Source organism: Phasianus colchicus, chromosome 22, assembly GCF_987193195.1.
Source record: "Phasianus colchicus chromosome 22, bPhaCol1.hap1.1, whole genome shotgun sequence".
In the NCBI taxonomy this organism is placed as follows: domain Eukaryota; kingdom Metazoa; phylum Chordata; class Aves; order Galliformes; family Phasianidae; genus Phasianus; species Phasianus colchicus.
The window spans coordinates 5784595-5811087 of NC_143457.1; the positions used below are offsets into that span (position 1 = coordinate 5784595).

Consider the following 26493-nt stretch of genomic DNA (forward strand, 5'->3'; position numbering starts at 1 on the left):
TTTTTATGAATGAGAAATTTAATAAGGAAGGGAAAGCAGTTAAAATTTGCCCTAGAGCAATTGTAACTTCTACACCTCTTTTTTTGGTTCATAAACACCTCTGTCTCCTGCAAAAACACTTGTGAGTATATTTTTTAATATCGTTTGTTGCTTGACTTCATTGTTCTGCAAATCAGTAAATGAATTCCACTTGCAGATCAGTTTTTTTTTTTTTCCTAAGACAAGGAATATTTATACCAGACTGCTGCTCCTACTTTTGCCTTTAAAATCACACACCCAAAGAACTCTGTCTTGTGGAAATACACAGCTGTAGCAAAGTGCAGTATGCACGTGGAGAGATCTTGTAGGCCAGACCATGACACATATTTTGCTAGCATTAATCTGTTAAGAAGCTGCAGTCATGAACTGAATAGAATAGCACATGCTGTATGTCCCATTTAACTGTTAAATACAGTCAAGGAAGTTGTTAGGTGTACTTCATAGTTCCTTTGTCTCAACTTCAAATTACAGTCATTCTTTTATTTTGCTATTGCTGATTTATAGCAAAACACAGCAGAACAGGCTCTCACACAGTGATTATAGATGAATTATTCCTGGTTGATGCTGATGTAAGGCAGAATCATCTCTTTGAAGTCAGATTTTTACCCCAGAGCACGGAGGAAGAGAAGCTGTTCTCTTTAGCTGAGGCAGTTGGTTTTCTTGTTTATGCAGAAGTTCATGGCTTGTTAGCACTCCCGACTGTTGCAAAGTACGTAATGAAAATAAGAAGTGCAGAGCAGAAAATGTCTAAAAAATCAGAGAAGCCTATGGAGCTGGTGAGAAAATGAGAGGTGACATGAGAACAGGAAGGAAAGGGGAAGGTTATGTCATTAGAGACTGGAATTCAATGTTTTGATGAAACTCCATGGATACAGGAAGAAGCAGGGCGGGTAAAAATAGCCAAATGAAAATGGTATGAGTTCCAAGAATTCAGTCCTCTGAAAAGAAGGAAATAAAGGTTCTTGCTTAAAGACAGGCAGAAAAAAGTTACATATTTTTATGAGCCATTAGAAAGAATAAAGGAGAAACAAAAGGGGTGAAAATTGCTGACTGCTATTTCTCTCTTTTTTTTTCTCCAATGAAAACTTGGAACTTTGTGTTGTTACACACAACTCATGCAAATTGTGGTTCAACTCCCAAGAAAGACAGAACCCTTTTTTTGAAGAACTGTCTCATCAAAAGACCTTGGAGGCCGTGCACTTTGTGGGGTGGAGCACATGTGTGCACACATGCTTACGAGTACAAAATTTACTCACTCCCTGACTGATAGAAAACATTGCCCATCACCGTGTGAGAAAATGGCCACAACATATAAAATAGTTTACTTCACAGGATTTAAATTTGCCTAAAGCCAGTGAGCAATTAGGCTTTTTGGTACTGAATTTTATACACTTGTATCCCTCCCACTGAGATTCTTATCTATGAAACAGAAAGCTCTTGAAACAAGAAAAAGAAAGTAAAAAGTGGGCCAATTTACTTGGATTTGTTGTTGTTGTTGTTAATTTCAGAACAGATGGTAACATATCACAATGGAAGTTTTATAAAAAATTCCATCTTTTAACTTTGAGTGCAGGCCTTAAATTTTTCCCTGGTGAAAATATGGAGCGTGAGTCATTAAGCATGCTATGCTGTATCTGCATGGGATTTTCACTTACTGCATTCAGAAAAGTCAGAAAGCCGTTCCATTACAGCAGATGATTTTTTTTTCTTCTCCACCTGGGCAAATGGCCAATTCCATCATCTCAGGCTCAGCATTACGAACAAGGAAGGTACAGACTGAGAAAGGATTGTAATGTACAGACAAGGGGAAAGTCCAAGGGCAGGAGTCAATTTCCAACACTCAAACAATTGTCAGAAGAAGTCGCCTGAGTTAGCATTTCTCCAGTCCAGTCTGAATTCACTAATTGAAAAGTTATGGCCTGCTTTTACAAACCAGAAGTTGTATTGCCTGCAGGGTGTTCAGAACCTACTGCATCTTGCCCCTAAATCATTATTATATAGTGATGGACTAAACCTAATCTTTGCTGGGACTCCATCTGACATTCAGCACTGATTGCTGTGGGGCAAATAGGCCCAGAGATGCTGAGTGTCATCTTTTGTAGCCCTACTGATCTGACCTGGGAGAGCTAGAGGAGTTCCATCTCTCCAGTCTATAGTGCTGCTCATCTTAGTGAAGCTATAGGACTTTGCAGTGGAGAAAGAAAGGGATTGTTACATTGAAGCTTCAATATATTTGTAAAATCCTTTTGTTCTCTCCAGGGCCAAGACAGCAGTCTCTGGTGCATAGTTGCACAGTTGTTAATTTGCAGCATCTTCCAGAGGACTGCAGTGTTTGTTGGCTTTATCAGCATGCTGTTCCTTGGACTGGTCTTTGTAACACATTTAGATCAAAACTGCCTTGGAAAAGTCAAATCGGAGTCTGAGATTTGCTATTTGGAACTTCCTCTGTGGCATCTAAGGGTCTCTACACCCACTCTGGATTGGACATGTTAAGTAAGGCATGAGATGTATTTCCTCTTAGTTACTCCAGTTAATGAGTGTGTTAGAAATGCAGAAAGATGGATGGATGGATGGATGGATGGATGGATGGATGGATGGATGGATGGATGGATGGATGGATTTATCATCTTACAAAGTCTCTGTCAGATCAGTTAATTATTCCCAACCTTTGTGGTAGTTACTGTCATCTAGAAGTGAGGTGAGCGGCGTCTTTTTGGATGGCCAGAATGATATAGAACACAATTTCCCCTGAAGAAATAGCTTGCATACCTTATATAATGAATGAGCTCATTTTGCCTGTGTTTGCCAGAAACAATAAAAGTTAGAAAATGTCCCAGTAATTAAAATAAAGTGTTACCCAGATTTATGGTGAGAAATGTGAAATGTCAGGCAATTGAGTGCAGCTCTGCACTCACAAATAAGCTTCACATTCGTTAGAACAGGTTGCATTCATTACTAAGAACAGTGTGGGTCCAGTGCTAGCCCCAGAAGGCAATGAATGGTTTCTCCTGCTCAGGGAAAGAAAGCAGAGGGGAGGGAAGGATGCCAGCTGGCATGTTAGCTGATGGATTTTAGGTCCTAGTGGTAATGCTGCAGTGTGCACGGCACAGGCATGATCATTGCTTCAGCATGGGCTTTGGATTACACCATGGGTAATAGGAAGAAGAGAGGGCCATTCTCAGGCCTGCCACATGCGGGAAAGAAATCCAGCAGAAAGTTTTTGAAAGGGTGGATATGAAAAAGGGAAATCAAGCAAGGCCAGCCTTTCCTGCTACCCCTCAGTCATTGTTTGTTTTTTAATGCAAATATTGTACCTACAGCCCTATGAACATGAGTTCATTGCTCTCTTAAAATAAACCCCGCTTATTTCAAAGACCATTTCTTTTGTCAAATGCCACACAACACACACAGATCCAACCGAATTCTTTTTGGTAGTATGCATGTAGATGTAGGGAAAATTGAAAGTGTAAGACTGTTGGAAATAGAAGTGAAACTCACTAAAAGTCTACAGTGCAAGCTCATTTGAACAGTTATCTTGCAAGTCATGCTCAAACACCACAACTGGCTTTCTGCTCTGTGCAGCTAGAAAGGGGTAGGTCGCTGAAATGTCCTGCTGTAATACTGAGAACTGCTTGCTGCTTTAACATCTCCTTTCACAGCCCTTTATACTTCTCTTTTCTGAGATAGCCAACTAAAAAAATGAAGAAATTTGAAATGAAAATGCTTTATGTAACAACTAGTCTGTCTAGAACCTAAATTGTGTCTTCCTGAAAAAGAGAATGGGGCAATGTTAAATCACAGACACTTGTGTTGGATTCTCTTCTCACATAAATTTAATTTGTGAATAGTTCTAGGAATATCAATGGAGGTTTGTTAGAAAAAAGTAGTCATTAAGTTAAATCACTTGATTTGAATTTGATAAAAGATTTAGGTTCTGATTAAAAATCTGCGGGATGGCCTTAAGCCAATTGTACATTATCTCTGTTCCTCAGTTCCACATCTGTAAAATGACAGTATGAACGTTTCTTTTTTATTACATGCTTGTAAGAAAAATCACATTATGCTAATGAGGTGTGCATATGCTTTAATCACAGGTTCATTCAGAAAGTCCATAAATAAAACAAATATGAGGTCAACACTTGAGAATTTGGGAGAGAGGTGTAGAAATTCCAGATTTTAGGACAGTATGTTCTGAATTATTGAAGTGATGATGCAAGCATTTATGCCCATAGAGTGCCTAGTGCTGTACGTGTTATTTATAGGAGACCCGGGCCTTGAAAATAAATTGCAGGTTCATGTGTCAGATCAGCAGATAGAGGATCACTTTTCAACAGACGTTAGATATCATAAATTTCAAGCAGACTATGGGGGCTCATTCCCCACTGTAGTTTTGGATTTTAAACTGTTGGAAAACACATACCAAAGAACACAAGAAAATAGACTACAATCAGAAGCAGTTGTGATAACCCTGCTTGCACATAATAAGGTCTCACAAAGTCTTTCTAAGAAAGGTGCACTTTAGCATATAAACATTATTTGCAAACTATGGATACTGTGATGATGAGAAATTATCTTAAAGATGGAAGAACTTACAAAAAGATAAGCAGATGCTTGAAGTATGTGATAGGCTATTGGGAGGAAATGTTTGGCCTTAAAGTTGCATGTGGGTTTCAGGTGAGATGGAAATGAAGCATTATTAATTGTACCATTGTGCAAGTTGGTACACGCAGCTGTAGAACCCAGCTCTGTTACCCTTTTACTCATCACAGCAGCTGCAGCAGATCAAATCAGTATTCCCACAGCTTCTCTGCATGATCGAGTGCATGTAGGAGGGCAAGAGAGGGGAGTTAACCTACTTTGTTTCGGTGAAGCTCAAACCTGAGGCTTTGCTAATCAGCAGCTCCTGTAGTGCAAGGTTGGCATGCTCGTTTCCTTTGATACTGACTGTTTGGGGATAGACTCGACAAGACGCTTTGCATAAGTCTTACGTTGAACTTTGTCTTAAATGTGTTGATTTTTTTTCCCCAGAGCAGTGATAGTGACTGTCTGTTGATATCTCCTGAGTAAGAACTGTGACAGGAAGAATTACCGAGGGTGAATAGTAACAACTGAATTAAGTGCATTTTTACTTTTTTTTTTAATAGGAATAAGGTTTTGTCTTGGTATTTATCTCTTTCTCTGTTGGTTGTGTATACTATGGTCTGCTTATTGCTGGGTATGCTGAGAAAGGAAAGGTTATGTGTAAATATAAATGATAAAAAGCCTGTGCAGTCCTGAGTGACCTAGGGCTGCTCTGTGAGCTCCTTTGGGAACCCCAAGAGTTCCAGCTTGCGTGCCCTTCTCTGTGTCTGACTTTCCAGTAAATTAATTTTTTTATTGGCAGTAGCAAACATGGCTTTTTTTAATGAAGTGTTTGGCAGCACCCACTGGGGCATGTAGGTACAGTGTGTAGGTAGAAGGGGCAGCCCTGGGCAGCATACTAGGCAATGTAGAGTGAAAAAATTCTAAAAGATGGGGAATTCTTTCATGTGCTTTTAACAACCCCTTAACTCTCCTATATTTCCTAAGATGTTTGATGATTGTATGCCTGTTAGTCAAACTTAAAGTCAGTTCTCAAGTTCAATAGTCAGACAGCTTTTCTGACTAGCCTGCTGTATTGTGCTAGTGTTCTCATGGCCAGGACTAGGGACTTCTGGAGCAAAAAAAAGTTGGTTGTTTTAGTTGTTGAACTTGAGCTACAAAGCTGAGTCTTATACTGGAGTCTCTGCTTAGTGGTGTTAGAAGGTGCTATAAATGTGATAAAACATAATTAGTTAGCTGAACTAAGCGAATAAACCGTAACATAATTAGCTGTCATCAACTAAAAGAACAGATATTAAACCAATCTATTCTGCAGAGAGAAGAGAAGCAAAACCCAGGAGAGGAGCAGCATTCTGGGTGCAAGTCATGAATGCCAGAAGGGAGAAAGGTAAGATCTTCTGTTTTCTTTACTTTGTTCAAAGTACAAACGTTTCTAACCTTGGGTTACAGAGAGAGACAAAACACTTGTCTTCCTCAGCAAAGTGGCCCCTACTTACACATCTATCTATAAGCCACCTCCCCATATACAGTCTCATAGTTACCAATTTTATTTTTACCACTCCTGGACTGGATCTTGCCACTACTTAGAGCACAGTAAAATCTCACAGTAACCTTATGGATGGGGATTGCCTGGACACAGCTTGAACCAGTGATTGAGTACCAGGTGAAAAGGTGTGGCTAACCCAGGGCACACAGGTGCAAGCAATGAACCCTGGATCCACCCCTCCTCACTCTCATTTAAGGGTTAGCAGCTGAGGGAGTAGGATCTCTGTCTAGAAGTTGCCCCTTCTGGAGACTTTACTGACCTTCATAAAAGGTAAGTCACTTGTTCATGGATCATCTAAACTATATCCTGATGAATACCTTCATGAGTGTGTTTGTATCTTGGTAGAATGCAATATTACTGCCTTCCCTTGCACCATAAGTTATAAGTAAGTTATTAGAACATAAGTTAAGCCTGTAATTAGTCTGTATGAGGTATAACATAGAGAATTCTACTATGCAACATTCCAAGGTTTACCTAGAAAATGGTGGGACCTCACATGTGGTAAATACCGTAGAAGTCCCAGCTGCCTCAGTAAGCTCAGGCCTGAAAGAGGTTGCATAGTTATTTTTTTCATTAATTAGAAAAAAAAAGGAGAGAAAATCCTGTTTTAATGTGAGTCTAATGCTGACCTTCTCAGGCAGTGACTTTTTTTTTTTGATTCATCATAAATGTCATAGATTTGCGATTTTTTTCTTGTGACTTCTTGATGCTTTAAAATTCTCTTATTTCAGTACATTTCTAGGAAAAACGTATCAACAAAATGTGGTCTCTTCTGAAAAACTAATGTTTAAGCATTTGTTTTGCTAAAAAGATAAAAAGTGGATGTGCATTTGTGAAGTGATTTTCTGTGAGTTGAATCTTTATGTTGATTTAAAAAAAAAATACTTGATTGAGAAAGACTGTGTGATTCTTGGATATGTCTTTGTCAGCAGAGAGTATGAAACCCTATTCTGCAGGTTATGGATAGTTTGGCATTCCCCTGTTGCACTGTGAGGGAAATATCAGTGGAAAGACTCCCCTTTTGTGGAGGCTCTCTGGAGGAGAGGAGGGGAAGAAACATCCTAGCTGCATAGAAATGGTCTTACTTCAGTAGCTGTGTGTCATAATTAGAACTAAGTATGTACAACACAAACATGGAGAAATTAGATACTTGCTGCTGTAATGAATTTACCATCTAGCATAAGCTACAGTAGGAGTCTTGATGCGTCACATTTGTACAAGTGCTTTCATTTTTCACTTTCTTTCCTTCTTCACAACTGGTTCTTCCCAAGCATTTTGTCAACAGTTGCAATTTGCAACACAGTTCTCTACAGTGCCCAGGTCTTCCTGACTAAGCAGGCATCTAAAACCAGAGGGGGACTGTGGTGAATTTGTTTAGAAAATACTTCTCATGTGAGCGTGTAAAAAAAAAAAAATATATATATATATATACATAAACATGGTGTGCTGTACTCTAGAAACATGTAGAGGTTGGACAAGATACTTGTGAGAAGCACTGAGTTCTTCAAAATGAAGGCAATGTGGGGGTGTGGGGGGAAATGAACTGCCTGTTAAATATGGAAAATGGAGTCTGCTTTTTGTTCTGGGCCTTTGGAATCTGTGGGTGGATTGGAACTGGCAGGCAGGGAGCAAACACCCACCCACCACAGGGCTGTGTGGTTCAGAAGTTTACAAGAGTGTTTGTGTTCCAGGAGCTGTTGGCCTTGAAGCCAATGGAGAGGGGGAGGAGAAGAGGGAGAGAGTGAGAAAAACAGTGTGGTGTTGGGGCCCTTCCTCTGAGATATTTTTTCCCTTCTCCTTTCTTCAGCTAGAGGGCTTTGCAGCTGAAGCAAGACGAACAGTTACTGGGGGAAAGATTAATAGGATTTTAAGATGCACAGCACTCACAATCCGTCATCAGGGTGGCAGAGGATTCAGAAAGTATTGCCACCTTAATCCCTGGTGACAGTGCTCTTTGCTCCCCCCTTCTGCCCCGCTGCTTTGTAGTTCTGCAAAGTCTGTGGGATACAGGGAAAACAAGCTTTGCTGTTACTGCTTGGGTTGCAAACTGGCTTCTGTTGCTTTATGGATTTAGGTTTGGAAGCTGCTCCCCTAATCAGTTACCATCTGAGTAGAGCAGACATAGAAACTGAGGCACGCAGGAACTGAGCAACTTGCCCAAGGCAACAGGAAGTCTGCAGGAGACCTGGGAATGGACCCCAGATGTCCTGAGTTCAGTCTTAACCACCAGACCATCCTTCCTGTCCTTTTGGTAGTCCTCTCTGCTTCAGAAATTCCATTTATGGATTACACCCATTAATTAATCACTCACCTCTTGCCTGATCCAGTAATTTACTTGCACTAAAGAGTCATTTGGAAAGAAAAAACCAACAACCAAGCACCTAACATGAGCTGCAGTTACTACTGTCCTTCCTGAAGAGTAAAGGAGGAGTGCAAGAAAACCCAGCATCCAGATCTAAGAGGCTTTTCCATTACTAAGCAGACTTCCTGCAAACAGTAATTTTACTCTTAACCAAATTGGATTCCCTATACTTGATGTTTGAGTCTATCTGCATATTTATATTTCAGTGGGTTTAAAACAACAAAAAAAGACTGAAACAGAATTAAATCCATGTAGAGCACGAATCTGGTGCTGTCTGCTGCTCCGAGTACCTCTGATAGAAACCCGTTTGGATGCTGCATCCCTAATGGGGCATCTGCTGCTGCGTGCAAACACCAACCTGCCGTTCTCTGCACTTGGGTGTGCTGACACAGCTGATGGGTGCGTGGTTCCTTCCCTTTCGGTGCTGCTCTGCGATCCCTGGGGCTGGCACTGGGCTGCTGCGTGCGGCGGTGCTGGGCTCGGAGCTGTGACGCCTTTTTCCCTCTGAATGGGACTTCAGAGCACAGAAACACAAATAGTGTCTGAGCTCGGGGCGATCCCTGCTCGCATCGATCCTGGCTGAACCTCAGCCTGTTTGGTTTGGTGAGGTTTTTTGTTTGCTCTTGTAATTATTTGGAAGACCATGGCTTTGCTTTACTCTTTTATTTTACCGGGCTTTATCCTCATTCGTACCACGGTGGTTGGCTCTGCCAGAAGAGACCAGGCGCTCGCTGCACCACGAAGCACGGCAAGGCGCTACGAGCAGTGCGTCAAGTCGCTCTCGCATCAGAAATATCTTAGTTGTGTGTATGTGGAACTTTCCAGCCTTTTCTTTTTGCGAGATTCGTTGGTAACAGAGCTAAGCTGTCGGGCTTGTGTTTTACGTCTGTGTTTCAGCGTTAGTCGGAGCGCTCCAGCCGTTCCGCTCACTCGGGCCGTGGAAGAGAAGACGAGCGGGCGCCGATCTCGTGCGCTGGGGCGGCGCTCCGGCTGCGTGCCGCGGCTGCCACCAGGGGGCGCCGTTCCCTGCGCGGAGCCGCGGCTTCGGCCCGACCGCGGCCCTCCGGGCGCCGCCATTTGGCGCAGCGGCGGCCGCCTCGCCCGGAGCTCCGCCGGCGGCCTGTGGGTCGCGGCTGGCGGTCCGCGGGAGCTGAGCGCGCCGTCCCCGCGCGGTGGCAGCGGCTTCACGTTGTGCTCGCCGCGTCAACGCGGAGCGCGGCTCGGTGCCGGACCCCGCGCTGCGCTGCTCGCACGTGTGGCATCGCCGCTGCTGCGGCTCCGCGCTAAACTTGCTTGCCGCAAGCGGGTTTAGCGGCGACGGGGCTTAGGTGGTGCTCTCGCGCTTCGCGTGTGCGCTGGGTACATGCGCTGCTCTTCGTTCCCTTTATTTATTTATTTTTAACTGTTGTCCAGAAATAAAACGACGAGAGGAACGAGCCCGCGCCCTGCCGCCCCTCCTTCGCGGCGCGCCGCTCTGTGAACCCAGCAGTTCTCCCTCCCCCCGGCGCGGCCGCCCCAGGCTGAGCTGCGCCTGCCCGTGCAGCAGCCGCGCGGGAGGGGGGAGGCGGCCGCTGTTCCTGGAAGAGCCCGGCCTGGGGAGTTGGTCACATTCTTGGCCGGGATTCAATGACTGAGGCAGACACCAACAAACAGAGGGGGGGAGGAGGAGGAGGAGTGAGGGAGGCTGAGCCAGCCCGCATTAGCTCAGCTCTCAGGCACTCTCAGTCTCTGCTGGAAAGAGGAGCTGGGAGGATGTGCGCGCTGTTACCGCGGCTCCCCACGGCACGCTGAGAGCGAGAGGAAGAAAGGAAGAAAGGGGAGCGCGGCGCCGGGGAGCCCGCCCGGATCGAGCGAAGGGACCGCGCGGGGAAGGCAGCCCGTCCGCAGCCCCGCGCCGCTTTGGAAGTGTCGGAGATTGGGGCCTTTTAATTCTATTCCGCGTTGCTCCCTTCCCCGCACCGAGCCGCCTTCCTCCTCCCGCTTTTTACTTTCCTCCCCCGCTCCTTCCTCCTGGTGGATATGGACACGAGCGGGATCGCTGCAGAGAAGCAGCAGCCGCCAGCGCGTATTTAACCCGCGGTGTCCGGAGCGCGGCTCGGACCGGCGTTCCGGCGTGGCAGTGCGCGCTGCCTGCGGCCGCCGGCTCGGATGAAGACCTCGCTTCGACGTGACTCTGCGCTCCGGCCGGGCGGCGTCGGGGCCGGGCACGGCGAGAGATTGTGACGGAGCGACAGAACGGAAAGGAGAAAGAGACGCGTACGAGAAGGATTTATTTCCTCGTCGTCTGTGGATTGCTAAACCTGAGTGGGAAGGGGAAAAAACAAGAGTGGGTTGTTGTTTTGTTTAAAAAAAGAAAAAATCCCTTAAGTGGATTTGTACCAGCGTGGAAGATAACTGGGGATTTTTGTTGTTTGTTTTGGGAATAGAAACTAAAAAATGGAGACTGTAAGTAGAAGCAGCTTCCAGCCTCATCCAGGACTGCAGAAGACCTTGGAACAGTTTCATCTGAGCTCTATGAGCTCCCTGGGTGGCCCTGCTGCTTTCTCAGCGCGATGGGCACAGGAGATGTACAAGAAAGACAATGGCAAAGACCCAGCGGAACCTGTGCTGCATCTGCCCCCTATCCAGCCCCCCCCGGTGATGCCTGGTCCATTCTTCATGCCCTCGGACAGATCCACTGAGAGGTGCGAGACCATCCTGGAAGGGGAAACCATCTCCTGCTTCGTGGTGGGTGGGGAGAAGCGCCTTTGCTTGCCCCAGATCCTGAACTCGGTGCTCAGGGACTTCTCCCTGCAGCAGATCAATTCGGTGTGCGATGAGCTACACATTTACTGCTCCAGATGCACCGCCGACCAGCTGGAGATCCTCAAAGTCATGGGCATCTTGCCCTTCTCTGCCCCCTCCTGCGGGCTGATAACTAAAACTGATGCTGAGAGGCTTTGCAATGCCTTGCTTTATGGTGGCACCTATCCTCCCCACTGCAAGAAGGAATTCTCTAGCACGATCGAGCTGGAGCTTACAGAGAAGAGCTTCAAGGTGTACCACGAGTGCTTTGGGAAGTGTAAGGGACTCCTGGTACCAGAGCTTTACAGTAACCCCAGCGCAGCCTGCATCCAGTGCTTGGACTGCAGGCTCATGTACCCGCCTCACAAATTTGTGGTCCACTCTCACAAATCCCTGGAAAACAGGACTTGCCACTGGGGCTTTGACTCTGCAAACTGGAGGTCCTACATCCTCCTCAGCCAGGATTACACTGGGAAAGAGGAGAAAGCTAGGCTGGGCCAGCTCTTAGATGAAATGAAAGAAAAATTTGACTATAACAACAAATACAAGAGGAAAGCCCCCAGGGTAAGTGATGCCTTAAATTCTTATTTTAAGAAGGAGTAGGGGGGAGAGAAAGAGAAAAGGGATTTTCGATGACGTCCATAGATGTACTCAATTTGTTACCAACTGTTTTCCTTTTAGAGTCGTTTAGCAATCTAATCGCATTCTTAATTCTCACCACGTGTGCGTTCATGCAGACGACCAGCGTTCGACATGGCTCCTTTTTTTTCCTTTTTCCTCTGGTTGTGTTTTGAGCACAGGAGCTGCAGTTCAGTTATTCTATATATATGTTTGTATATCGTATTGTACACGGAACCTGATCTTTGAAACCCATCACGCTGCCCCACTTCAGCAGGAAGTGATTTGGGGTGCCAGGAGCTTCACTGGAGGTCAAGACGAGGAAGAAAGGAGGGAAAAATAACTCTGATTGCCCCAGACACAAACGCATACAATTTTCTTCTCGACTGTATGCCTCCAGGGATGGAGGCAGGGGCCGAGCCGTTTAAATGCTTGAGCTGGAATAAAATGCGGCTGCTGAGAAAAATCCTGACAGCGATGCAGGTTACTGGTGTTCAGTTCAGTGCAGAACGGGAGCGGAGCAGTCTGTGCTTTTAGGGGGATCCCAGCTGAGTCTGACTGTCCCCAGCAAGACAGGCTTTTGTATATCGGATTATGTGTGCGTCCAGTAAATGGATCTGAAGGGCCAGCTGCAGCAGCTCGTTACGGTGTGCCCTGCTGTCCTGAGGCCGGACAGCCCGAGCGGATTTCCAGGTGCCCGGTGTTTTCCTTTCAGCCCGGGCTGCCTGCAGGCCCCGCCATTCCCGCTGTGTGGGCGAAAGGCGCGGTGCCACGGGTGGGCAGCGGGGGGGGGGGGGCGCAGCTTCTGCCCCTTCTCAGCCCCACGGAGGAGGTGAAAGCAAAGCAGAGCAGTCTGGCCTGCAGGTTTGGGGGCGGATTCTGCCTCCTCCATCAGAGATCTTGGAAGTTTTCTTCGGTTTTGTGTGTCTGGAGTGGAAGGGCAATCACATAAAAAGAAAAGGAACTTCGAAAGCCTTGTGAGAATGTTAGGTGAAATTCTTAGTTAACTTCCCAAATACCTGTTTAGACGTGCAGATACACGCTCAGACTAAATATGGCTTTTATTAAACAACAAAAAGCAAACCAGGGGGGTTTTCAGCCCCCCGCACGCAGTGCAGCAGGCAGTCCGGCTGGTCCCAGGGGCCTGGCCAATCCATTTGGTTGGGCTCCGCGTTTCTGCCTCTAGGATTCTCTCTCTCCAAGTCCAGTTTCTCCCCTGCTCTTCTGCTTAGCCCCCATTTCGGTCCTTGTCCTCACCCCTCCCTCTTTCCTCCAGCCGGAGTGTCAGAGCCGCTGTGACAAAGCGGGGCTGTAATGAGCCCCATTATCTCCGTGGCTGGAGGTGGATGTGTTTTTAATGGCTTGTCTATTCTCCGTCAGTCATGTGCTAAGGGGATGCTGGGGAAGATGCGCATGAATGTCTGCGAGAGGAGAAAAGGGCTCCGGCAGCGGAGCCGTCTTTCAGCCTGCGCGGTGAATTTTCTTGGGCGTGCTCTGGGAAACTAAATAAAAGAATCCCTACTTTCTTCCTTCTGGGAGGGGATTGTGCGCCTGGGTTGGTCATTTCCACAGTGTGATTTAAATGAACGCTTTTTGAGGTCTGCATTTCTCTTCTTACAAGGCTCTTACGGCACTGTTCTGTTGTGTGATTTATCCCAGGTGAGGACGCAGGTGGAGAACGGGACAAAAGTGCAAAGTTTTGGCATTGCCTTACTCTTGTGGTGACTCTTAGCAGTCCTAGCTCAGAACATGGCCAGCACTCTTTCTCCTGCCCTCCAAAATTTGCTTGCAGCACTTCTTGGAGAGTGACTTCAGGGTATTTGATAGTACCTAACAAGGGACGCCAAAAATTAGACAAGAAAATCATAACTGCGTGTTTTTGAAACGATTTTGCAAAAGTTTGTCGTGATAAAATGTTAAAAGTCTCCTGTGTAGGTTCACTTAGGAGTGGGAAGCAGCTGTGGGAAGGATGGTGTGGTTGTGTGTGCTCAGATGACAGGATAGCACACATCCTGTGCAGGACGCCTTTGAGTTTCCAGGCTCTCGAGTTGTCTTCTCGGCTCCTATTCATGTGGCACAGTCTTCACGAGGCCCTGACATCACTGGTGGAGTTTTGAACGCTTATCCTTCCTTTTTCTGTAGTCTTTTTCCGTAGGGCTTAGCCAACGGATATCATATGCTAAGGTCATTTGTGCTGTAGCAGAGCGTGTGGATAATTACGGCGAGATTTAATCTGGCTCTAAGGTTGGTAGGCTGTGGCCAGGGGCAAGTAACACTGGAGTAAAGTTTAGATGCCTAGTAAGGAAATGAAGGGATGATCCTGTGTCTGCCTCTGTGTGTTATTGTTAATCACTGTCAGTCTGTGTGGGTTTTGTGTGTCTGCTGGGCTCTGTGTCTGTCTGTCTGTGTGGATGAAAGGGTGAAGCATATGTGTCTTTGTGGTGGTCTTCCTTTTTGATGTAGATCTCTGTGTTGCTTTGTTCTGCTTTATGCAGAGGTGTCTGTGTGTGTTATATGCCATAATCTGCTGTGTCAGATGCTGTCTTCTGTGTGCAAGAGGCTTTCTAAAATAATTTTCCCGATTAATTTATCTGTGTATGTGTGTACAGTGTTGTGCTTTCCCTGGGTTCTGCCAGTGCGTTGCAGCTTGGGATGCAGCTGCCCTTTGCTGTGGCTGGTTAAGAAGCAGTGAGTTTTTAGACCATTTTGTGTCTTCATGAGGTTTCTGTGATGAGGTATGTAGGCTTTTGCTAGCACAGCTCTGCCTTTTAAGGGATTGACTTCTAAATGCAGGAGCTGGGCTGGCATGAGCCCCCACTGCAGATTTGGCATACTGGCCAAACTGCCTTTTTTCCTTCCCCAGCCCCCCCCTGTGTTGGGTGGTTTTAAAGCACTGCTACAAGGCATAGCTTTGCCTAGATGCTTACTTCCCACCATATATTTGCATCGAGCAGTCATTGTGCATATCTATCCATCTATTTATCTATACTGAGAAATAGATACATAGATACATTGTCTCTCAGCATGGTTGGTTGAACCAGATGAGCTTTTTCTGGTCTTGCCGCTTGCAGAAGCAGCTTTAATCTACATCTGTAGCTCAATGAAGTCAGCAAAGGGTCCTAACCAAAGCTGGGATGAGTTGTGACAAGAGCCCCAGCAGAGAGGAACCATCTGTAGGTGGCTCAGCCACTTTCCTTACCCTCTTTTAAAAATCAGATTGTTATATCCTCCCTGTTAATCCATGGATAAATGATTTACCTCCCATAAGCTCCTTCACCTTCCTGCCACTTCCTAAAGCTCTTTCTGTTTTGGGCCATATTATAACCTCTCAATTTTCCTTTGTTTGTATCCTTTGCTGGGTTTCCACTTTCTCATGCTGATGTGGTTTCTCAGCTGTGATCTCTGCCTGGGCTTTCAGAATCCCATGTACCAGCACTACTCTTACTTCTGTGGTGTCCTCCCTCCCTGCCTGTCACATGCTGTGTCTACCTTTACTGCCATGGAGCACAATTGTAACATTCTGAGGGTATTTAGAGAGATTGAAAATGTGAGTAACCTGACAGGGTTGCAAAACAGGGTCCTGGAAATGCATCATCAGTGCCAGTGCACTTTTCTTGAGCTCAGCTGCTGGTGCATGTTGTGTTCACTTGCTGGTACAGATAGGGCCTTGGTATATCTATCATATTCTCTTTCCTCTTTAGTGTAATACATCATTGCTTTTTAACATCAGCATGTCTCCTACAATTGGATTAGTTCAAAAAGCAGGCCTGAAGGCTCTTTGGTTGCTATTTCCAGTAAAGGAGGGTGGGTTTGGCTCTGTCTCTTTTGAACTTTTTTTTTTTAATATTGAACTGAGCAACGTTTGACAGTGCTTTCATATCTCCTACCTGTGTGCCAGACATCTGTATTTTTAGCAAAACTCTGTATGATCAGACACTCAGAGAATACGAGAGCTTCCCTTGCACATGTGTGAACACACCCACACATGCTAGCACTGCCGTGTTCCCACGGTTCATGTCCCAGCAGCACTTCTATGAAGTAGCTGGAAGCTAGAAGCAACATTCTGATACTGACACACAACCAAGCACGTAAGGCCTCCCACTTCATTTCACAATGCCTCCCAGCCCAGCGCTGCCACAACATGCAGCTTTCTCAGCTGGAGTAAGGTTTAGCCAGGTCAAGTGTGCAGCCAAATCAAAGAACAGAAACTGCTGGAAGTGAAACGGGGGGACTGAATGAGTTCTAAGGGAGCTGTGGCCTTTTAGGTGCTGTGTGCTGGTTGCTATGCTGCATTTTGTGCCCACTTGAAATGTTGCAGTAGTAGATCTTAAATGCATATCTTTGTGTATTTCAAAGTCCTGCCTTCTAGCAGTAGTAAACTTCTTGAGTTGTTAATGATGTGTATCCTGTAGTGTGTAGAGCAGAGGGATTCTGGTATTTTTTTTTTGCAGATATTGGTGCTCAGACTGCTGGATTTATTCTGTACAAACTGCCTCAACAAATACTGTTAAAAATTTTGCCTGAGAACTGTTGGTTCAGGTATTTTTCCGTGGAGCAAAGAAGTGATTTGTTCACTTGCCTAATGTTTAAGAATTATATTAAGAATTATCCAGTAACAATTCTGAAGACTAGAACAAAAATGTTGAAGCCTGCGAAGAGTGGTTTAAGTTTGGAGTCATTGTACAGCTTAGCAATAGGACTTGAAAAAGGATACCAACCTTCAGCACAGTCCTGCAGCACTGAGGAGGTGTCACTGTTTGAGCAGACGTCAGCATTTTTCTTCCAAGAGTACAAACAGTTTTACAGATGTTGAGATCAAGCAGGTACGTGCATGTGTGCTAGACAAAGAGTGTGCTGCAAATAGCAATCTAATGATGTTGAGTCAGCTGTGGCCCTCTGTTGCCCCAAAATAGTTAACAGTTTCCTGAGTTCAGTCCTATTGGATTAGGGAGGGAATTATATAAAATCTCTAATTTAGAAAATCACTGCCTAAAATATTAGAACATCTGCTGCTCCTTTTGCTGTCTGGGCTGTCTCACTTGCTTCTCCATTGCTGTAGTTTTGGGCTTGGGTGGATGTTCTGCCCAAAACAGTAGCGTGCTTTGAAGATGCATGTAAAAACGGTGTGTTTTTTGGATGTGCTCAGAGCCTGTAACACCTGGTGTGTCTGCCAGAAGATGAACACGGATATCAGTGGCTGGAGCTGGCTGACCGATAAGGGTGTGTTTTTATTTGCTGAGATGAGTGTTGACACCAGTGTTGTAAAAGCATCTGGAGGCGTCTGTGCGAGGCTGCTCAGAGCATGTCTAGACAATGCAGTGGGTAAAATCCTGGCAGCTGCTGGTACCTTAAATACACCTCGCATAGCACTGCTGGGACAGGGAGCTTGGGGGCTGCATCTGAGTGCTTGAGGCTGAGCAAAGCTTGGGGGTTTGAGGAAGGTCTGTCATTCATTCTGACTGAAAGTTCACGTCAGGTTTGTCTGTTAGCCAGCATGTGTTGCTGAAGGTCAGGGGTTCCCGTGGTACTGACTGCAGCAAGCAGTGGGCTGGCTCTGGGAATAGCTGGTGGTTGGAATTCACCCTGCTGGCTCAGCCAGCCCAACTGCTTTGCCATCACACCAGGAATGTGTCTCAGTGCGAGGTACTTAGACCCAGAAAGCTTGATTAAATTTAAAAAACAAAAACAAACAGACAAACCCACAAAACTGAACTCCACAGTCATTTTTATTTGGAGGGAAGTGTGATGGAAGAGTCATGCTACATCCAACAGGAAGGTCTTGGAAAGAACACACAAAGTAACTCAATCCAACTTGTAGGGAATCTATCAGTAGAATATTATCAATTACTCAGCTAATCTATTTTATCTGAGTGGCCGTAGAGCACTTAAATCAAATTGATTTTCACATAAAGGAAGCATTACTTTAAAATGTAGTAATATAACACACTTTTCTTTTAAATTTGTCAATTGTAATATATGTGCTAATAATAAATAGGCACCGCATTTTTATTTTTAATGCTGTTCTGCTCAATTTCTAATATAGTCAGTATTTGTCATTCTGGGAAGTGGGAAACAAGCTGTTGTAATGTTTTTTTCTTTGCAAAATAATTGTGAAGAAGCAGGATTGCTCTGAATGGATGTACTCCATTCCATTACTCCCTTACATACACCTTGTCTAGTCTTATGTTTTTCGCATTTCATTGTCTTCATTGCCACTGTAGAAATTCAATCTCGGGTTGTTCTGGGCTGGTTCTGCAGTTCTCACTACAGCAATCAGCAGCTCAGTAATTGGAACCAGTTCACCCACAAACCGCAGAGAGCTCTCTATGGATCAGGCTCCTTCCTGTGCCTTGCCTGGCAGTGCAGGCAATCATGGGGTTGAGCAACAGATTCTGAAGCAGGGTACAGTGGTGCTAACACACAGTAGATTTGGTGAGTTTGTGGTGAGACCCAGCATTCACGGCCTGTGCTGAAGCTGATTGTGAACCTGGAGCTTTGTGCTGCTGTGTTGTTTTGGTGATGCTCTGATCCTGGCAGATGCTGAATACTGATACTGAACAGAGCAGTGATTCCTGAGCTGGAAACTGGTTCCTGGCTTTGGACTGAAATGGTTTTGTCTGCTGCTCACATGTACAAAACTGTTGCTGTAGCTATCTTTCAGGTTGGGCTTTTTCTTGTTCCTGTATTTAGGATTTGTCAGTCTTTATTTTTTAGTTTATTTTTTCTACTGCCTTAGAGATCTCTAAAGCTGAAATGAGGGTCAGCTTTATTTTCCTTGATGCAAATTTGGAGACTATAAACTTGGCCTCAAAATTGCATCAGGTGCAGGTGCAGTTCTTTGAACATGCCCCAGTTTGCCCATATTGGGCAAACATGCTGGCTGACACACTGGCCCCTGTGCACTCAGCTCAAGTTGTTGCTTTGACCTTTGGTTGGGTGAGGTAGCAAAAACAGATACAAATTCAGGTCCTGATCCTGCCAGTGTTTGGTGAACAGAACTCTCCTGGGAGGCAGTGGGAATTCCTGCCTGTGGGTCTTTTATCATTGGCTCCACCTGAGGATTGGCTGCACATTGGTAATGTGCATGTGGGCAGAGATTCTGAGCATGTGTAGAAACTGCAGCATCATTCTGTATACTGGAGATAAACAGCAGAGGAGCTGATCGATAACCTGGTTCCTGGCTTTGTTGCTTATTGATTGATATGCAGTTACCTTTGCACATGCTTCATAGAAAATGCAACTTATTTTTTTTAATTGCAACTATTTCTGCTTTGGCGTGAGCATTGTTGGAATTGGAAGCACAAGAATTGCTTGAGTTTGATTAAAAGCCAGCAGCAGCATAAAAATAAGATGGAGACTGCAGCTTCTCTTAAGTATTCCTAGGGAAGATTCAGAGGACGCGTACCCCTGTGCTTTGTTCTTCATCCTCCATTCAGTCAGTGGCATCGTTTTATAGAATAAGGTCATTGACTTGGATTGCTTGTTGGTTTCTCAACCCTTTTCACCAGCCAGTTTGTGTAATGTCTGTCTGAAATGTTGAGTAAGGGCATTGAAATAGCAGACAGGATATCAAGTGTTAGGAAGTCTGGGTTAAGTATAACAGACAGTTCTGGCTGGTGAAAGGGGAGCAGCTCCTTGAGCTGGGTTACAGCTCAGTCTCTGTGAAAGCAGCAGGCTCTGGGCTTTGCTCTTCCAGCCATCCCCCTGCTCCTCTACATGCATATAATTAATTGTGTGGGTGCACCTCTTTTCTAGAGATGTCTTCTTTGTTTCTTAGTGGCACGGAATTGTCTGTAATAATGTCTCTTTCGAAGGATTACATAAGTTTAAGATGATTTCTCCACTGGGAGAATTATGCAAGTTTAAACTGAAATGTATTTAGAGAGCTTTTATGTGTGTGTTTTCTGACTCACAATGCAGAGGGTGATTTATTTGCATCCTTAATTGGACAACATCTGTTAGGGTTGGAAGAAAAACATTTCCTATCCTTCCAGTGCCATAACCTGCATTTTTTTTGGAGCCCCTTCTGCGTACTGCAAGGTCTGTGCAGGTCTGGCTTACCCAGGTGCAGGCACCAGGCACACAGATTGGGCATTTCTGGGGAGGGATCTGCAGGGTTTTGATGCATATTTGTAAAAAGAAGGAAAAAAGTTATATGTGCCAATGGTACTGTTAAAATCAGAAACAGTTACACCTGTTTTCTGTCTTTTCTCCTTTTATAAGAAGGTGATGCCTTTATTACCATTAAACAGAAAACAAGGACAGTAAAGCTTCCCAATTCTGATAGTGAAGACAAGAGTCTAAAATATTTCCGTAGTGCTGCTCCCAGTGATCTCTGACCATTTAGTAAAAGCTTTGTTGCTGGTTTTCAGCACAGTTAAGTTGTTCTGTAACACTTCATGCAGGAGAAGAGAGCAACTCTGCTCACGTGTGGACATTGACTGTCAGGAGGCCAAAGTAACCTCTTGGCTTAACGTGAGCTTCTGCATGAGGCCATCTGTGTGACCGGCTCCTGCAGCCCCAAACCTGGCACTGACCCCTGCATGCAGCCCTCATCGCTTTCAGTGGGGGAGCTGCACAGATCTGAAGAGCTGCCCATGCAGATCAGATTGCAGGAATGGGGATGGTCCTTGCTGTCATTATGTAATACTGGAGTGCTGAGTGTCTTGGACTTGAGTGCACAGTGCTTGTAGATGCTTTTTTTTCAGGATCCAGCTAACCAAATTAATTCTGTTGAGTATTAAAACCTATGGGTTGCATGGGGATCCTGCTGCTTGCTAAAATAGGGACTGTAGTAGTACCAACTACAAGCAGCAAATTACTTCACATAATTAAAAAAAAAAAAAAAAAGCCCACCTCTAACTATTAACTCTGGCTAGGTCTGCTATTTGATTTGACAAATAACTTTAAACACCAAAAAAAGAAAAACCATCTGTGTTATTCCTGAGGTTTATATATTTATAGCTGCAAAGTATGTGGTGTAGCTTTTATGCAGAGTAATAGGACAGAAAATCAGAGAATAGCCAATGCTAAGGCTGCAGTGTGGTCTGATTCCAGTAACCTTCATTGACGTTCTAGATTTCCAGTTTACACTGCTGATATTAAGGAATTCCAAACTTCTAAAATCCCGTCACGCCACAGTTGATAAACTGAGCGGAGCTGGAAGATAATGGAGTTTCCTGGAAGTTTTAAAAATAATTAATTATTTACTGAATGGTTCCCCATTCTTAACTCCCCACTAGCAGTTTCAGTTAATTCAGTGGGATTGAATTCTCACCCATGCTGGTATGACTTAGCAATACTCTGTTGCTCTAAATGCACTCAGAGCAGTGTTAGAGCTGCTGTGAGAGCCTGCAGCATTGTGTCCATTATTGATGTTTCCTTGTTCCCATGTAACTTGCAGTGTTACTTATAGCATTAACCAACCCATGTCCTTTAGGTACATTTGGTCTTTTTGCAGGGTTTTTTTTTTTTTTTGGAATTAACTTAGCCATGATGAGACTTGAATGAATATCATCTGCACACCTGTTTAATATTAAAGATCAGGCATTCAGTGCTTTGTGGCTTTAGCTTGAAATTCAAGTTGCTTTGAGTCATCCCTTTCGTCTTTTGTTTGGGTGGAAAAAAGGAGTGGCAGTAAACGGCCTGCAGCTAAGAAATGAAAGAGTTGAATTAGGTTTTAGAAATGTTAGTCTTGGCATTTGGGACATTTGCATTTGTACAGATTGTCACGCTCCTCTTTATTTTATTTGGAGTATAGCAGTTCAGTGCTCAGGATGAAAAATGTTACATATCTTTTTCCCAGTATTGTGACACGTGAATGCTGCACTGGAGGAGTGGGAAAGAGCTGCAGTGTGAGCTGTGGTCTCACGTTGAGCAGATCATTGGTAAGCCTGGTCATTGTCCCATCTGTGTTCCCAGCTGAGGGTTCTTTTCTGACAATAACTTCTAATTCTGTGAACAAGACGATAATCCGCATGTTAATTATAAGAAATCAACAGGACCAAAATTGCAAATAAATTCATTTTGGTGTAGTTTGTAAAGCTTCCTCAGTTCACGTGTAGCTGTAGGGGAGAAGCTGTGTTAGTGCTGCCTGGAGGGGACAGAATGCACAGGAGTTGTGGGCAGGAACATCTTAACCCTGGTCCCATCACTGAGCAGCATGCAAGCAGTGTTACATCCCTGAGTGGTGTTACTGCAGATGTATTTGTAAGCATGTGGATGACGTTCAACTTCTGCCATTGTACAGAAGATAATATCTTAGGTGACTCTGGTCTAGACCTTGAGGGTCTTTAATCAGCTTATTTTGCATGGTGTGCAGTGAGAGTAATGCATGACATCAGTATAGCTGTGCTGCCATGCAAACCGTGCCAGGAAGTGATTCAAGTAAATGAAAGAAGCAGCAGCTTCTTCAGAAGACCCTGAGTGTAATGGTGAGTGCTTTGGTCATACTGCGAGGGTCACATTGCACAGAGATTGCCATGTGAAAATGTAGGAATTTATCCAAGTTGTCCTCATTAACTGGACGAATTTATCAGTGCAGCTTTCTCTTGTTACAACTTGATTTGATTTCAGTCGATTCACACGAATCAAACTTCATTTCTTTCTTTGTTTCTGAGAGGGATGCTCATTCATGTTCTCCTCACAGAGCAGCTGGATCTCATCACGACAGATGTGAAAACCCTTACATTTATGTTGCTGTATTTTTTTGTGTGAGAGTTTTTCGTGAATTAAGCTCTTGTCCTCACTGGCCCCCCTTCAGACTTGTTACTTGATGTGCAGATACCACAGAGTGAGCATCGGGTCCCAGGAAAACAGGGTGATGTGTGGACAAACTTCTTAAAAATAAAATATCTATTTTTAAAAAAATTTCTTTTAAAAAATAATGATAATTGCAAAGTAAGAACTGGGTTGCTCCAAATTCCCTCTCCAGAGTCTGCTTCAGTATCCATGCAGATTGGCTGAGCTGGCTTTCTGTCATTTTGGTTTTGGTGGGGAGCTGGGAGCTTTTTCTTTTGGCATTCCACAGACTGGTTTTCTTCTCTGGGCTGTGTTACAGTAGGACCAAAACTGAATTGCTGCCATGGAAAGCTTTTAAATAACTGGCGTGGCAGAGCCGCGTCCTGAAGGAGTGCTTTGCAGGAGTGAATTCATAGCCAGCAGCTCAGTTGCTCTTCGTGCTGTTCGGGACACATGTGTCACTTTTGGTGGGGTGGAGGGGTTGGGGTTTTGTTTGTTTGTGTTATTTTTTTCCCCCTCCAAGCTCCTTCTGTAGGCTTTCTGCCCGAGTGCATCTTGGGATTTCCCTTTTGCTGAATGAGCTGCTTGTTCAAGAGGGAGGAAGTGAGGTCCCTTCTGGATTAGGAGGGGATGGGGGGGAGGGCGGGGAGATGTCCTGTTTCATATGCAAAGCGCAACGAACTGGGGGAAAAAAACAACAAAAAACACATGGAAACCTATTTAACAAAACCATCCGTGTCGGGCTGGCAGAGGAGTTGCTGGCTTTGTTGAGGAGAAACCTTTTAAACATGAGATAAAGGTGGAACTTTTTTTTTTAAATACCAGCTGAAGGAAATAAATGAATGTCTCCTTATGGTAGGTTCCTGTGAATGGAGCACGCAATGAACTGACCTGATACTAACCTCCACAGCAGTCACGAGCTCACAGAGATGCCTGTTATGATGTTTGCTTTCCTAAGGTTGGAATTGAGGGATGGCCACCATTCTTTGGTCTTTCGCATCAGTATCAGCTGTGTGTAATTTGATTTCAGTTACATTTCTCCTACTCAGCCAAATAAATATTTAGCAAAAGAGAAAAGTAACGTAGATGTTCCAGTGTTAACATAATGTTGCTTCAGTTGGGAGCAGTAAAGTCTGTGCAGCAAATGGTGAGTCAAGGGTTGAAGCTGTTTCTTTTTTCTGCATTGATGTTTCCTCATTGAGGATCGGATGGAAAAGTTGCAGTGAGGCAAAAAATGTGGAAGGCAGTGATATTTATTGGGCATCCTTGGAGCAGGACTTTGGAGGACTGGTTTCGTCCTCTGCACTTTTGGTCATTTGTTAGCAATGCAGATGGCAGATATTTGCATGTTTTCCTTGACTCTAGTTGATCTTGCAGAAATGAATGTTACTGTTAAAATAGCAACTGCTCAGAATTAGTTGTCATGTTTTGATGATTTTTTTTTTTTTAATAAGCTGAAAATCTTAGTTGAAAACTTCTATTCCTTTCCAAAATCGACATTGCTTTTTCATATTACTCTTGGTTTATTTCTTAGCTGTCTTCTGTACAAGGAAGGGCTTGTGTAATGCCCGAGCCATTCCCATTCCTCACTGAATGATATGCAAATCTAGTCAATTAAGCAGGGGGGATTTAATTAGCAGTTTAAGTTCATGTGTGAAGTGTCTTGCTTTAATTACTTAACAGTTTTGTTGCAAATTTGCTAATTTTTTTTCCTCAGAACTATCGAAACTGTGATTTTTTTTTTTTTGTAACATTTTCAAATAGTGAGTATTGCCCAGCACGTCTGACCTTTGTACTGCTGTGTGTGTGTGTGTCCCTTCAGTTGTAAGGGTCTTTTCAAAGCTGTGCAGAGAAAGCAAAGCTATGTTTATTGTTTCAGAACAATACTTAAAAAAAAAAAAATTAGGATTTTTGTGCTAAAAATTTGGAGTGAAAGGCTGCCTGTTGTTCCTGCTCTTCTAGCTAGATGATACCAGTGTTGGTATCTGCCTAACTGCCCTGTGTAGTTGCAGTGCCTTATATTAAATGGTTTCTTTTGTCCAGACAGAATTTGAAACAAGTGGCTTTTCTGCACGGCTGCAGAACATCAGCACGTTGCTGTGTCAGCGTGGCTGCAGTGATGGAAGTAACCCAGTGTTACAAGAAACAGGTTTGTGACAGTGCAGAACTAGGGCTGGTTTTTGTATCCCCATCTTTTTGAGATGTCTGAGCATGTGAGAGGGGCACCATTTACTCATGTGATGCTGCAAAGGCCATCCCTGCCTTTCTGAATCACCTGTCAGGGTGGTGGTGTGGCCTTGTTTTGGCTTCTCGAAGCGCTGAGGTGATAGCGGGAATAAGAGGAGACACGAGAAGAAGATGGATTGATTTCTGTGACTTCCTCCCTTAATAGCCCCAAATCACATGTTAGTGCATCTCGGACAGATATGAGTACACGACTGCACTTTCCTCTGGCTCAGCACAGCAGATGGCCCAGCTGAGGCTCCTGGCGCACTGCAAATTGAGTATAACTGGGTACAGATCTGCTGTTCGGATACCTGTTTTCAAATAACATTTATCCCAGTGATAGCAGATGCATCAAAGGTAGATCTGAATTGTAAAGTAAAGCTTATCATCTGTTGTCATTCCGGCATGCTGGCTGTGGAGATCTTTCAGCTTCCATGCACAGCCTGTAGGTATTTCTCTCCTCCTTGCTCCCCACCTCCTCTCTCTAGGTTGCCATATACCAGGATGCTGCCATAAATGCACGCAAACAAATAGGAATGATAAATCATGGAAGGTCTGTAGGATGTTTAGCTATGAAGCACCATGCTTTAATGCAGCATTTGGTTTGGAAGATGCTGGTTTGGTACAGAGAGCTTCCCCTGAGCTCCCAGCTGCAGTATTGTAGATGTTACAAGATATCATTTTACACATTGCGCTTCACATGGAAGTTCAGAGAAAAATTCAGAGAAACATCTGTCTTGTCTGTCTTTAAAAGCATCTCTAGGCAATGGTCAGGTGATAAGTGAAGGAGGTAAAGAAGCTAATGTTATTTTATGCAGATTTGCTGTTATTCAGCAGCCCCAAGGCTTGTTTCTTGGAGTAGCTGCAGTGTGCAGGCAGCGATCCAGTGATGCACTGAAGGACCTGATGCCCATTATGGTCAACTGCAGCTTGTTTCTGTTTGGAAGAGTCACAACAGGAATATGTAGGAGGTCAAGGATGGAGCAAGGCTTGCTAAATGAGCAAATTCTCAGGAGTACATCTGGTGCTGGGAGGCTCCAGCAGTCATTCCTTAGGATGGTAGATAGCATGGCTTCTGTGGCAGCAGAGTTTTTATTGCAACTGGACTCTGTTGCTGTAGGACTGAACCACTGTGAACTCTGGTACGCTGAAAAGCCTTTCTGTAGTGGACTGAAAGTGTTCCATCTGTTTTGGTGCATAAGAGCAGTACACTGACTGCAGTTCCTTTTGCTGCTCATTGGCTGCAGTTGTGGGTCTGTGTGTATGTGTGTACATGCACAATGAGAGGCTAGCAAGGAACAAGAACAACATTTGCACTTACAGTCCAGTGCACCACAAGTTTACAGGTACTCTCCGCTCATTGTTTTAAAGTATTTTTTTATTATCTGGCTTAAACTTTGTCAACACACACAGAAATTTTGCTCATTTATTTTTCACTACAGTCTTTAGTTTCACTGTAGGGTTGATGATTGAGTAGTGGCAACTTCACTTTAAAGCTTTTAAACTGGAAAATGGGGTTTTTACCAACCAAGGCTTTTTGAGAGAGATGGATAAGAAACTGCTGCATTAGTTTTAGTGACTAATTCCTGCATCTCTG

The 26493-nt window shown here is 44.4% G+C and overlaps 1 protein-coding gene across 4 annotated transcripts in view; it reads left to right on the top strand.

The window, feature by feature from the left end:
• Positions 1–5935: 5935 nt before the first annotated feature.
• Positions 5936–26493, top strand: part of SKI (SKI proto-oncogene) — a 100158-nt gene continuing 79600 nt past the window's right edge. For all 4 annotated transcript variants that reach the window (XM_031613379.2, XM_031613381.2, XM_031613382.2 and 1 more), the window contains exons 1-3: positions 5936–6007; positions 6363–6436; positions 9942–11876. In XM_031613379.2, coding sequence (XP_031469239.1) covers positions 10965–11876 — 912 coding nt within the window. In that variant the 5' untranslated portion in view covers positions 5936–6007; positions 6363–6436; positions 9942–10964. The remainder of the gene's footprint in view (positions 6008–6362; positions 6437–9941; positions 11877–26493) is intronic.